The 13,822-nt window shown below is 45.0% G+C and overlaps 2 protein-coding genes across 2 annotated transcripts in view; one reads left to right on the top strand and one right to left on the bottom strand.

The window, feature by feature from the left end:
• Window positions 1–5,536, top strand: part of Slc45a2 (solute carrier family 45 member 2) — a 40,323-nt gene extending 34,787 nt beyond the window's left edge. Inside the window, exons 6-7 of the mRNA XM_076856183.1 lie at window positions 3,611–3,822; window positions 5,315–5,536. Coding sequence (XP_076712298.1) covers window positions 3,611–3,822; window positions 5,315–5,536 — 434 coding nt within the window. The remainder of the gene's footprint in view (window positions 1–3,610; window positions 3,823–5,314) is intronic.
• A 6,670-nt stretch (window positions 5,537–12,206) lies between these two features.
• Window positions 12,207–13,580, bottom strand: Rxfp3 (relaxin family peptide receptor 3). The gene has a single exon (XM_076856182.1). It carries the CDS (start codon window positions 13,578–13,580, stop codon window positions 12,207–12,209), a length of 1,374 nt encoding a protein of 457 aa, XP_076712297.1.
• Between the last annotated feature and the right edge of the window lie 242 nt (window positions 13,581–13,822).

The following is a 13,822-nucleotide window of genomic DNA, read 5'->3' as shown; positions in this document are numbered from 1 at the left end:
CTCCCCATGACCCCAGTGAAGTCCAAGTCCCTCAACTTGGCATTCAAAAATTTCAGATGGGCCCAGCTCACCCTCCGACCCCTCTAGCTTCTACATGAATTGATTACTCTCAATGACACACCCCAGGGACTTTTTCGTCTCTGTGTATTTGTCAGTGCTTCTAATTTCTTTTACCTGAACCTATACTTCTACTAATTATATGTTTATACCTGCCTTAAATATCACTTCCTCTATGGAGTCATTCAAGGTTTTCCTCCTGCACCTCAAACCCCCTGGGCAGAATCAGCCATTTCCTTCACTGCCGAGCACACTGAATTACCCTCTGTTTTGAACTCATCATATAACATCAGACTCTGAGCCACCCTCTCAATCTAGACGGAGTTCTGAGGGCAATTTCGACGTGGGGGTGGTCTATGGTGATAAGAATATGGTAATATTTTTCTCACACTCCTTTTGTATAGCAAGCACACTTGCGCCAATTAAAATAGCAATACTGAGTACCGAGGCCTAGCCATCTTTTTAAATCATCCACTACGTTCATAGCTGTGCTTTAATCAATCCTACTGCTCTAACTTTAAAGAACACTATGTGATGATATGGCTACCCTAGGTATCATACCCAGTAGAGGCGGGGACAAGAAGTTTGGTCCTGCAGTATAGTGATTTCTCTTCACGAGTAAAGCACTGTTTGTCAGACTTTCAGTCTTTGTACTTAAAAGTTACTTATGTTTCCAACTATCTCCTTATCCTTCTTTGCCTTCTCCTTGACTGGTCTACACACATGGAAAAGAATTGAGTATTGATGAGATGCTAGATAGTTAGATTATATTTTTGACACAAATGCAGTCATCAAGCAAACAGCTGTTGCATCTCACGACTAAAACTCAGGGTCACTCCAGGTGAACTGGGCTGCGCGAAATGACCACACAGAGACACAGAAATACCTTTTTCTTTGAGTCCAGCTCCTCCAACCTGAGGGGTCCATGGAAAGAGACAGGCTGAACCCTTTTGTTGGGAAGAAGCACACTCAAATGAGGCAGGGGTCAGGTTTCACAGGGTTGAGTCTAGCTTTTTCGTGAAGTCGGCTGTCAACAGACTGACTGTCATCTAGGGAGGCCATGCCCATCTCATGAGCTGTGTGGAGGTCACGGCAGAGCAAGCGAAAAGACCAGGGTGAGGCCTGCCCAAACAGAGGGGCAAGGCCGGTTCAGTCCACCCTGTGTGCTCAGTGCCCATAGTTCACACACACAGCCCAAGGCTGGCCTGCCACATCTCCACATTCTCATCACTCAAGAACAAGGGGCACTCAGTTCCTATGTGGCAGCTCCTGACAAACAGCCTTATCAAGTCTTGTTATAAAACTGACCTAGGTTCACACCACCTCCATTCTCAACTTTAGTGAGAGCCCTCTGATGTAGGATGAGTGTAACAGAGGAAGCCATGGTGCCTGCCTGTCACTTCCAGACTGGGTCCACCATCCAAAGCATGAGACAATGTTCAGCTTTATTATTGATTCAAATATAATACAAATTATGTTTATTGACTGTGAGGTATGAATTATGATTATTTGGATAGAAATGGAAAGTTTTATTATTGAATAGGCACATTTCAAATATCTACAATTCGTACTCCGGGTCATGTGTTCTGGTAGAATGAGATAGAGGAGAGATAAGAAATACACAGATTACATGGGACTGCAAGTTGGTGCAACCAATCTGGAAAGCAGAATGGAGATTCCTTAGAAACCTTGGGATGGAACTATCATTTGACCCAGCTAACCCATTCCTTGTTCTATACTATACCCAAAGGACTTAAAAACAGCATACTACAGTGATGCAGCCACAACAATATTCATAGCAGCACAATTCACAATAGCCAAACTGTTAAACCAACCTTCAATAGGTTTAACAGATGCCCTTCAATAGATGAATGGATAAAGAAATTGTGGTATATATACATAATGGAATATTACTCAGTGATTAAAAAGAATAAAATTATGGCATTTGCAGGTAAATGGGTGGAATTAGAGAATATCATGCTAAACGAAGTAAGCCAATTCCAAAAGACCAAAAGTCGAATGTTTTCTCTGATAAGTGGAATGAGACAAACATCATTACCCTAGGTACATGTGTGATTGCACAAATGATGTGACCTTACTTTGGGTACAACCAGAGAAGTTAAAAATTGTGTTCCATTTGTGTACAATGATTCGAAAAGCATTCTGAAGCCATGTATAACCATTTAGATGAAAGAAAGAATGAACGAATGAATGAAAGAAAGAAAGAAAGAAAGAAAGGAGGCAAGGAAGAAATATATAGATGACAAATAACTGATTAAGAGGAGGCTCTGGGGAATGAAATTGGCCCAATTATGCTGTGTGAATGTATGGATATGTAGCAGTGAATCATCCCACTAACATGTATAACTCTAAACTATAAACCAATAAAACTGTTAAAAATGAATTCTTTTTTTATAAAAACTAAAGACAACCAATTAAAGAAGGAAGATAATTTTTAAGATTTTTCCTACTATTCTGAAAAATAGTATAAAATATTTTAAAGGAGAATTTCAACTTTTTAAAAACCTTTTTGCTCTTGTTCATATTTTGAGACAGGATCTCACCATGATGTCCAGGATGGTCTCCAACTCCTGGGCTCAAACCATCCTCCCATCTCAGCCTCCCAAGTAGCAGGGTCTCCAGGCATGTGCATCACTCCAGACTGAATTTTTGTAATTAGCTCTACCCTTATACTTGAATGAACAAGCCAAGTTTACCTGCTGGGAGGGGAACCATGTTGAGTCAGGTCTCCTCAGCGCAGCCTGTGTTTGCGGAAACAGCAATAGCCCTGTCAATTGACATCTTTTATGGGTTCAGGTTGGGCTAGGTGTGTTTTCAGCCTTTTCATTTGATTTGATCTGGACGACAACTCCACAAAAGAGTTTTATTCCCATTTTTCAGGTGAGAAAGCTGAGGTAATGAGAAGTTAACACACTGGTCTACAGAAAGGGAGCCAGATATGGGGACCTGTGAGCCCCTGATCAGCCTGGAAGGGTTGGCAAGTCACACAAAGTGTTTGCCGAGAATGGACACACTTTGGACTGCATTTTGCTGCGAATGACTTAGATCATTCTGCAAAATCAGTTTGCTTTTATTTCCCCCAACCTGACTTTAGTTGGTGGGGCAGGATAAGCATTTATTGTCATTTGGATCCTATTGGGCCAGACCTCTCTAACCAGAACAACCCCCACTTTTCTTTCATGCCTTGCAGTCCGAGGGTCCCATAGCCAAGGTGGGCTTCCCCCGCCCCTTTTGCATCCTTTTGCTATTTAGTTATCTGCTAAACAGAGCCTGGTCCTCCTGTATGGAAAAGAAAACCAGCCAAGCAAGGCAATTTCATGCTGTCTTTTATGCAAAGGGTTTAAAATTGATTCCAAAAGCCAGCTGTTTTCAACCCACAGATAAAGAGGTTTTTTTTTGTTGTTGTTGTTCCTGACTCAGTGTCAAAAGAAGGCTCCTGAAACAGTGAATCTTCAAAAGAAAAGCTTGTCTGAAAATATTAAATGTTGTGAGGCACTGCCAGCTCTAATCTCTCCCTTTCTTCTCCCCACAGACTTTCAGAAAGTGTTGGTATCCTACATTGGATTAAAGGGTCTTTATTTCATCGGCTATTTGCTCTTTGGCCTGGGGACAGGCTTTATAGGACTCTTTCCCAATGTCTATTCTACGCTGGTCCTCTGTGCCTTGTTTGGGGTAATGTCCAGCACCCTGTACACGGTACCGTTTAACCTCATCGCTGAGTACCACCGAGAGGAGGAGAAGGAGGTATGTCCTGATTGACACTCTGCCCTAGGTAACACTGGGACTCCCCTGAAGACTGGGGCTGGGGAGGGGATTTAGTAGGAAAGTGCAAAGCAGAGTTGAAAAACAAGGGTTCTTGAAACAGCAGCACTTACATGCCTGATCAGTCACAACCACACAGGGCCCCCTTCCGCCTTACCCTGAACCCTGGTGCAGCTGGTAAGCTGTAGAATGAGGACCATCACCTTCATTTCTCTAAGTGGAAAAGGGGGCTTAGTGATGCCAAGAAACCAGGGCACAACCATAAAGAGACAAGAAAGGAGGACCCCAGATCTTCTACAGCCACCCTACAGGTCTTCCCAGGATGCCTGTAGCATTTCTGGTGTCCACAGTGAGGGTCTCTCTGCTCCCAAGCACTACAGAAGTACAGGGTGGCATTTCTGGGACTTGGGAATTGTGAGTAGGAAATTCCAAGGCTTGTCTTTGGGAGTCCAGACTTTAGGAAGTGTGCATGGAAGAAGGTTGGAGCCATGAGTGATACCCTGAGAGAGGTGCCACCTCCATCTATGGTTCAGAACTCAGACCAGAGAGCAAGACCTGGGCAGTCCTTATAAGGACATTGAGTTGGGTGTTTCTGCTCTAAAATTACCACCATCTCTTTGTATCAAATGTGCAACTTTTCTTCCATGCAAATAGACTTAAACTTCCTTAACTGGAGCAGTGATGTAAAAGCTAAGGAGATAACTGAATCCAATCCATCTCAGCATGAAATTGCAAAAACACTGAACACACATCCATAAATGGCAACATTTATCAATTCAGACCAAACACAAATTCAACAATTATGTTAAACAAATAGCTATATACTGAAGGGTTGAGTTGATTTTGATGTTGCTTCCCCTAAGTATGTGAATGATTAGACATCATTCTGAAAATGTTTGTATTTTTAACATGAGGGGAGAAAAAGACTGGGAGTTAGTCTTCATTTATGGAGTCCTCACTACGTGTATGACTTCTGAGGAAGAGATGATTTTGCCTATATTAGGCACTCAGCCCTCTTATGTGTTAATGGTGGAATTATAACCTTTGTGACAGGTAAGGAGGATAGCATCAGATAGGAGGGTGGAGCTTCCTTGTGGCCTGAAATCAGGGGTTAGCAAATTAGCACCTGATGGCCAAAGGTGGCCTGCTACCTGTTTTTGTACAGTCTCTAAGCTAAGAATTCCTTTCAGATTTTTAAATGGTTCAAGAAAGATCCCAAAGAAGGCTAGTGTTTTATGACAAGAGAAAATGACATGAAACCCAACACTAATGTCTATAAAGTTATGTTAGGATGTAGTTTGTTTACGGAGGTAGCTGCTTTTGCACTGTAATACCAAAACTGAGTATTTACGGCCAGGACCTTATGACTCACAGAGGCATTTACTATCTGGTTCCTTATGGAGAAAGTTTGCTGACCTCAGCACAGTGACAGCTCCTTGAAGGTCAAACACTGTTCCTGTGTTTCTCCTTGCAGATGCAGGCCCCTGGAGCAGGCCCAGACAGCAATGGGCGGGGGAAGGGCGTGGACTGTGCCGCCCTCACCTGTATGGTGCAGCTGGCTCAGATCCTGGTCGGGGGTGGCCTTGGATTTCTGGTCAACACTGCTGGGAGTGTCATCGTGGTGGTGATTACGGCCTCTGCAGTAGCGCTGATTGGCTGTTGCTTTGTGGCTCTCTTTGTTAGATATGTGGATTAAGTCAATAAAGACACATGGTGGATTAAGTCAATAAAGAGACATCGACCCTAACCTCAGACAAGTGCACAAGTGCGGCACATGAAGGAAGTCATTTTTTTTTTGCATGGCTCTGTATGTTTGGGGGTCTGCCGTTGGATTCTCTGTGTTGTGATTTCTGCTGGGGTCATCTGCCCACTCCTCGTGTTTCACAAATCCCCTGCACAACCATCCCTGTGTTTCAGGCATCTTTTGTCTGGGTTATACCTCTGTGCACTGATGGCAAGGATAAGTGTGGTTGGGAGCACCTGCCATGCTCACCGTCCTCACTGCATGTCAGTGCAAGGGGTGGTGGGGCAGGGTCCGTTTTCCACCTGGCATGTTAGGCTGGGGTGAAACCCAGGAAGACACACTTGCTCATAGACCTACCTACGATGAGTAGATTCATCCTAGAATATAATTTTTTAAAACAGTGGTCTATGTACGGTTGGGGATATTTCATCAAACCAAAAATACTCAAAATATTGCTGGTGATTTCTTTCATGGTATTAAGTTATTCATATTTAATTTGCTCATAATTAATTCCCATTGATTTATGACATCCCTAACAACCTGCTTGAACATCTCATGCTGGAAGATTTTTCACTTTTAAACAGTTCATTGAATTACACAGTAAAAGCATTTTTCTTTGGTCTGTGCCCTTGTTTCATCCTGTGGAGTGGATATGAAAGTCTCTTAGGAAAGAGTCCCTGGGTTCTTCTATGATCTTCTCTCCCCCAAGCTAAGCAGTTTTTCTCTAGCCATACCCCTTCAATTGCCTCCTGTGTGGTGAAGTTTGAGCAGCCTGGAGAGACAGCATTATTTAATAGGAACACTATGAACTATGGGATATGGTTGTTTTTGAATCTTGACTTTGCTACTCCTTGGCAAACTATTTAACTTGCCTAAAATACACTTGCTCATCTATACATTTGGGATAATAATTCCTGTCTCAGAGATTGTGATGATTAATAATGTATATACCACATACAGTGTACTTACCACTATCCTGTTTTACCCTATTAACCCAGTAACCCTGAGACGGGTATCATTACTGATCTTCATTTTGTAGATAAAGAAACTCAGACTGAAAACTGAGTCATTTGTGGTGGCACATGTCTGTAATCCCAGGAGTTTATGAGATTGAGGCAGGGGGATCACAAGTTCAAAGATATTCTCAACAACTGAGCAAGGCCCTAAGCAACTTAGTGAGACCCTAAAATAAATTAAAAGGGCTGGGGATATGGCTTAGTGGTAAAAGTGGTTAAACATCCCTCAATTAAATTCCTGGTACCAAAAAAAAAAAAAAAAAAAAAAGAAAGAAAAGAAAAGAAAAAAGAACACTCAGGCAAAGAGGTATTTTGTAAATCATCTGAAGCCACAAAACTCATGAGTGGCAGTACAGTCCGTTTCCATACAATAGCATGCAGCCTGGTGGCTGACACTATTTGGTGTTCAATGAATGGTATCTAGCTATAATCAATGCAGCTAAGGGCACATCATTCTATCCCCCATCCCTATGCATGCTCCTGTCTTAAGTGCCTACCTACACAACTCCCAATGTGCCTGACCAGTACAGAATAGAGAATTTTCAACCCACCCTTAGAAGTTACAAAGATTACATGGTTCCTCTCCCACTTCTCCCTGAAGCAGTCATTGCTCCAGGTGAATTTCAATTGAATTCCTTTTGGGCTGAAAGGAAAATTTATAGAAAGGAAATGAGTCTTTAAGAATGTAACATTGGGATTTGGGTATTGCTTTTGCCTGTCTCATGCATAGTAGAATGGATGGCTTCAATAGCATGTCCAAGACTGTGAACTGTTGACTCATTGGAGGCAGCAATCCGGAGAGAGGGAGCATGCTCTGGTTGGTTGTGGTAGGCACTGGTTCCTCTTTCACACAAATGTAGGGGGTGTGAGGGGGTATGGACCTACTCCTAACTCTGGCAAGAGCCAGAACAAAAAGATAAATAGAAGCCCAAGGTCCACAGCCCATTAGTTCTCCCTCCTTTTCTCCCTCCTTGCTCCCTCCTCTTCTCCCTCCTTGCTCCCTCCTCCTTCCACTCTGCATAGCATGTAAGAGTTCTTGTGTGCACCTGGCGTTAGCGCATCCCTAGCCATCCTCACTCCCCCACCCTCCATCACTCATAAAAACAGCCACTCTCGGCCTCCCCTCCTTCCTAAGGGTGCATAAACTCAGCAGTATGCTCTGTCTCTGGAGGATGAACTCAGCAAAGGTCCACCAATGCCTTGTAAATAGACTCAGAGACATCTGGATGGGGAGTCATGGGGTCTTAGGTGCTGGAAAATAACCTAGAAGTGGGGGCAGTCCTTGCTGGGGCATGGCTGGAGGAATAGGGGCAGAATAGGGTTCTCTAATGATGAAACACAGACCTTGGTTGCTTAGATCGAAGTGCAGTACCAGAGACGACCAGCCTAAGAGTGAGCCCTTCGTCATTCTGTGTGGCAGTGCCCTGCCCCTTCCCAATTTTTCCAATAATCTCAAAATGCACATGAATCCCTGATAAGACAGATTTACTCTCTTCTTCCTGCTACTGCTAGGACTTCCACCCTGCTGTTGCAGTTCTCCTGATTGCCTCCTTTTTGTTTAAAGAGCCTGCTCTCTGCTGTTTCTCAGCTATCATACTTGTTGTTGGAGCAGAATGTCTGGAGCACCCCCTGCTCCATATGACTCTGGCCATTTTAGATGTGTGTCTGTCCATGCGCACGCTCGTGCAGTTGACAAGAAGTGGAGCGCAGGGGGCTTGCAGTCAAACAACTGCTCCTTCCTGCCTACAGCTCAGCCCCCCTCACCTGTAGGACTTGCAGTTTCCTTATCTGAAGTTAGGTGCCCCAGGTTCTGCACTCATCTCATTCTCTCCAGATCCCTGGTGCTTTCCACACTAGGTGGGCTGTATTACCACATCTCACTTATCAAGCCTTGCTCAATTTTCTCCACATGTGTGCTGCTCATTTTATACCCCTTCATCAGGAGCCCCGCTCCCACATTCAAGGAACACAGTCACTCTCAAATGAAGTCACCTTATTCTTTTTAGGGGGCACATATAAAGCCACCCTCAACTATTCCAATCTTCCTCCCCACATATCTATCATCCATCCTGGAGGAAGGAGGTCATTACTGACTTAGAAATGTGATTAGAGAAAGCACCTGCTCCCTATCCCATAGCATGGAACAATTATGGGCAAGTGCTCAGAGGACACATGTCAAACACGTCAGCATTACAAACAGTATCAAGATGCCTCTCTTGTCTTCCTTACATTTTACTGGCCTCTGGAAAGTTTAAGTTAAAAAAATCTTCAGGGTACCGTGTATTCCTTGACTATTTCTTCAAGGACTTTTCTGGTATTTTAAAGATTTGGAGACAAATGGATGGGTAAGCTAGGAAGATGGCCTGTAGCCAAGAGTTATTTTACCTGGACCCTTAAAGAAATGAAACGTAGCCAGCACTACCCAACCATAGGGCAGGGTTTTGATTACAAGTGAAGTTACTAGATCAAACCTCAATGTTTGGAACATTAGATAGGCTATTGGGCTGAGGAATGGAGCCATAGCAAATGGTGGTATTCTCCCTGTCTCCTTCTCTCTTTCTCTGTCTTACACACACACACACACACACACACACACACACACACACACACACAATATTGAAATTTTATTCATTGAACTCAAATCCATCAAGGTTTGAATGAGTGGATAGAAGCCAATTTTAAAAAGTCTTTAATCCTTGGGAACCCAAGTATTTATTCTCAAATCACTGATGACATGGTCTAGCCAAAAAATAATTCTCTTCCCAAGCAAATACATGCACAGAGACATATATTTTAAATAGAGATCCCAGGAAGTCTCATAGGAGAAAGGGAAGCTACACTGCTTTGCTACCTGCTTCCCTAATCCATCATCTGACATTTTGACCTTGAAGTCTTTGGTCACCACTCTTCCTCAGCCTCACATGTCCCATCTACCTTCTCAACCTCCCCCTCATTCTGCCTAAATTATACCCATATTTCCAGGCCCATCTCAAATACTATTTTGACCAAGAAGTCTCTGACCCTCCCCTCCTTTTCCCACTGCACTTTGTTTTAGCCTTACAGGGACCTCCAATTAAATATATCATATCACTGGCTGTCTGTCCTTCTGAATGTAGAAGTTGGAAAAGTGTCTGTTCATGTGCATGAGCTCAGCCCCCAACACAGAGTCACTGTAGATTTCAATGGATTTGACCACTTCCTTGTCCACTCTTGTGTCCTTATGTGGAAAGAAGTCATGGTCTTTGGTTCCTTCTGCCATTTTCTTAGAAGCCTTCAGCTTTGGGTTTGGACAGGTGACAGTGGTTACAGAATTTTTCATGAAGACCTTGCCCTCTCGTCCCTTTTCTTCTCTTTTTCTAGTCTCCACAGCAGTAGAAGCACACTCTTTAATGTATTTTCCTGAGAATTATAAGCTACCCACACATAATTTTATTGTCAAAACTATAATATTAACTTACTATAATAAGAATCTTTCAGTAAGAGTCTAAAATCAGTGTTGTGCATGTCTATGCTACTATTTATCATTTCCTACATTGATTTTTCCCTGTATTTGTATTTTAGAGATGAAGGGAGCTTCTGTTTCAACCTTTTTAGCCTGATTACTATCCCATACTATTATTGATAGATCCTTTTTCTAAAGAACAAAAGTTTATTTAATTGCTTTGAAACAGAAGAACCATTCTGTATTCAAAAAGAGTTAACTTCGTAATACTTCTCAGAATTGAGATGGGCAGTTTTGGTTTTTGTGGCAAAGTATATGAATATTTAGCAATTCCACTGTGTTGTGTTAAAGAAAGTGGGAAAAGGGATGATCTCATATTTAAGCCTTAAATTCCACACACTATAGGAATTTTTCAACAAAATTATAATTGAAGAGGCTATTTAAACAGACATGTTTTTCTAATGATTATTTATTGTATTAGAATGACCATCCCAGGAGGTGCTTGCATTAACAGCTTCTTGATCCCAAAACAACTTGCCAAAATACAGTAGCACCTCTCTCAGTCCCAGCAAATGGGCAGGTAGACTGATTGTTGATTTCAGTTCTCAGAATAGCCTCAAGAAAAGACACTGTGAGGATTTTAGCATCTTAAACTGCTACAGTAACAGAGTTGCCATGAGCAACAAAAGTTGCTCCTCAGAGACAGCCCCACTGACTGTCTGGAAGTTGAGAAAGAATTTATCATGCATGCTCAATGAGCAATACACTCTTTAAAATAAATGCACGTTGTTAAGGTAATCTCCTATATCTTACCTTCTCATGTGAATGCTGTGAGCAATAAATAATCTCACACCTGAAATTATGATAAGCCCCTCAGAGCAGCCTCTTCAATCCACTTGTTCCTTTAGGATAAAGATTTTACTTTGGTCTCCCATTCTCGTTCCCATCCCACACATTCTCTTGAATGATCCAACACCAGCTTCTAGGAATCTAGCATCTGGTCTGCAGTAAGCCCTGCCTGCACATTTCTACAGCATTTCTTGCTCTTTTAATCCAACATGAAATCTGAATCATCCCTCTACTTCCTGATCCAGAGTCTCCATCAACGTGGCATTCCAATTCCCAGAGTGAGGAAGGAAGGGCTGTAGAACCCTCCCCTCAACCCTAGATACCAGGAGGGCTTTTCAAGATGCTCCTGAGTCCAGCTCACCTGCAGTGACTGACTAGAGAGAAGGATGTCTCCAGAAACCCAGCATGTTCTCCAGAGAAACTAGAGCACCCAGGGAATTAGGCTTTCCAGGGAATGCTGAATTTGAGTTCCCCTTTTCCTTCACGGTCTGTAGACTAAATAAATTTCCCTTTTCAGCTCTTCCAGTTGCACTGCTGTTTCCCACAGAGCAAAGATCCACACTCTCCAGTGGATCTTTCATCTATACTGAGGACAGGTGTTTTGCCTCTTGTGACATCTGATCACAGAAGTCAGCCCCTTCCAGCAAGGCTCAGCTTGAGCCTGCTTGCTCTGTCTGGCTGCCCTGGAGTGCCTTTCCCTCACCATTTCTCCTGGGAAGGGTCAACAGGGTCACTCGATTTCCTCAACTCGGAAAAGGTTTCTTTCTCCAAACTCAAGGCTCCCAGGGCAGCCACACAGCAAGTAAGCCTTTGCGGTCTCAAGAATCAGAGCTCAAAACAAAAGTTTCCTGGGTGGCTCTCCTGGCTACATGCACCTTAAGGGCCCCATCAAGAATGTCATAAAATAGCTGAAATAAGTGCCCAGTTATTCGCACATGATTTGACTGATCCTCACTCCCTATTGCCCCAATTTCTCTACTTCCTTGTTGCCTCTCTACTTCTGGGCACCCACACTCTGTACAACGTGAGCAGCATTAGGAGAGGACTCTGCATTGGGGTAGGAGGGGAGCCAAGCCTGGAGCTCCGGTCCAGAGGGCTGATCGTCACTCCTTTGCCTGCTTCCTTTCTTCACCTGATTTCACATTTCTCCACAGAAGTGCCTCCAGCTTTTCCACTGGCCGCTGCTCCACAGGTCTCCACATCCCTTTTCCACCTAATTCTTTATTCAGAGTCCCTCCGCTTTTCCTCCAGTAAAGGATTCCCTTGTTTCCTGCCCCAAGGCATCCTTGCTGTACCACATGTACCACGAGTCTTATCAGTAGGCTGAGCTGCTGGGCAGCAGGTCGTAGCGTCCCCCACTGTAGACCACTACACCAGGCGGATAGTAGAGCACATCAGGTTCAGCAGCTGCGTGGAGTGGCGCCAGAGCCTGCAGCCGGTGATCCTCTGGCTCTGGCTTAGTGGTAGCTGTGAAAGGGCGCATGCTGGTGAGCGAAGGCGACGTGATACGCCACAGCAAGTTCTTGAGCGCCTTGCGGAACTCGCGGCGCACTAGGCAGTAGAGTATTGGGTTGAGGCAGCTGTTGGAATGCGCCAGACACACGCTCACCGGGAACGCGTACACCTGGCACAAGAAATACTCCTGGCTGAAGGGTACCGCGTTGAACTTGATGAGGATACTCCATGTGGTGAGCGCTTGGTTAGGCAGCCAACACAGAAAGAAAGATAAGACCACAATGGTCACTGATTTGGTGACCTTGGACCGTCTCCTAGCGCTAGCTCCAGACAGGCTTCCCCCAGCAGCTGCTGTCCCTACTTCGGTCCCCACCACGCAGCGGTCTGAGATGAAGCGCACCAGCAGCAGGTAGCACAGGCTGATGATGCCTAGGGGCAGCACAAAGCCTAGCAGCACTTTCTGCAAATGGTACAGGCCAAGCCAAAACTGCCTGTCGCCACCCAGCAACTTGTCAGGGAAGCGCACCAGGCACAGCTCCTCACCCATCACCTTGATGGTGGTGGAGAAAATGGCATTGGGCAGCGAGGCCAGAGCAGCCGAAGCCCAGATCAACACACACAGAGCTTTGGCTGAGAAGCAGCAGCTGTCTCCCAGGCTCTGGCCACAACAGTTGCCATGGCCGTGCCCTCGGGTCCGATGGCTCTTAAGGGATGATGCCACAGAATGGTAGCGTGCCACACTCATGGCAGTGAGGAAGAAGACGCTGGCATACATGTTCATGGAGGTGACAATAGACACGATCTTACACATGGCCTTACCGAAGGGCCACTTGAAGTCCAGCGCGTTCTCCACTGCCCAGAAGGGCAGAGTGAGCACGAATTGAAAGTCCGTCAGCGCCAGGTTGGTAACGAAGAGGTTGATTGAGGATTTGCGCCAGCCCTGTTTGCTCTTCATCAGGTAGAGCACAAGGAGGTTGCCCGCCAGCCCCAGTGCGCAAACCACCCAATACACCGCACTGATGAGGATCCGTACCCGGGCCTCTGCATCGGAGCTCTCTGCCCCACTGCTGCTGGGTGGATACCCTGGCGCCGCTCCGTCCGGCAAGTCCAGCCCCAGCTCCCACAAATCCTGAAGCTGCAGCGAGGCGTTGCCACTCGTGTTGGCCGCCTCCAGGAGGCCTGGGATCAGACTGAAGAGTTCTGCGAGCTCGTCACCTCCAGCCGCCTTATTCATGGTGGCTGTCGTGATTGTTTCAACCACCTGTAAGAGCAGATACCCCTAGTTCATATTCCGATGCATAAGAACTAAGGAAGCACGGTTCGCCAGTGGTGTGATCCCCCAGGCAAACAGGCGAGGTGTGCGCGGGAGCTTTCAAAAGAGCCGCTGAAGATAGAGCCTACCAACTAGTTGCCGATGGCGTCCGGTGCGCGCGACGAGCAGCTCTGGGCACAGGAGTTGAGCTCAGCATCTGCTTT

Source organism: Callospermophilus lateralis, chromosome 5 (assembly GCF_048772815.1).
Source record: "Callospermophilus lateralis isolate mCalLat2 chromosome 5, mCalLat2.hap1, whole genome shotgun sequence".
NCBI lineage: Eukaryota > Metazoa > Chordata > Mammalia > Rodentia > Sciuridae > Callospermophilus > Callospermophilus lateralis.
Note: the sequence above shows the minus strand (reverse complement) of the source record. Positions and strands in the feature narration are given on the sequence as shown.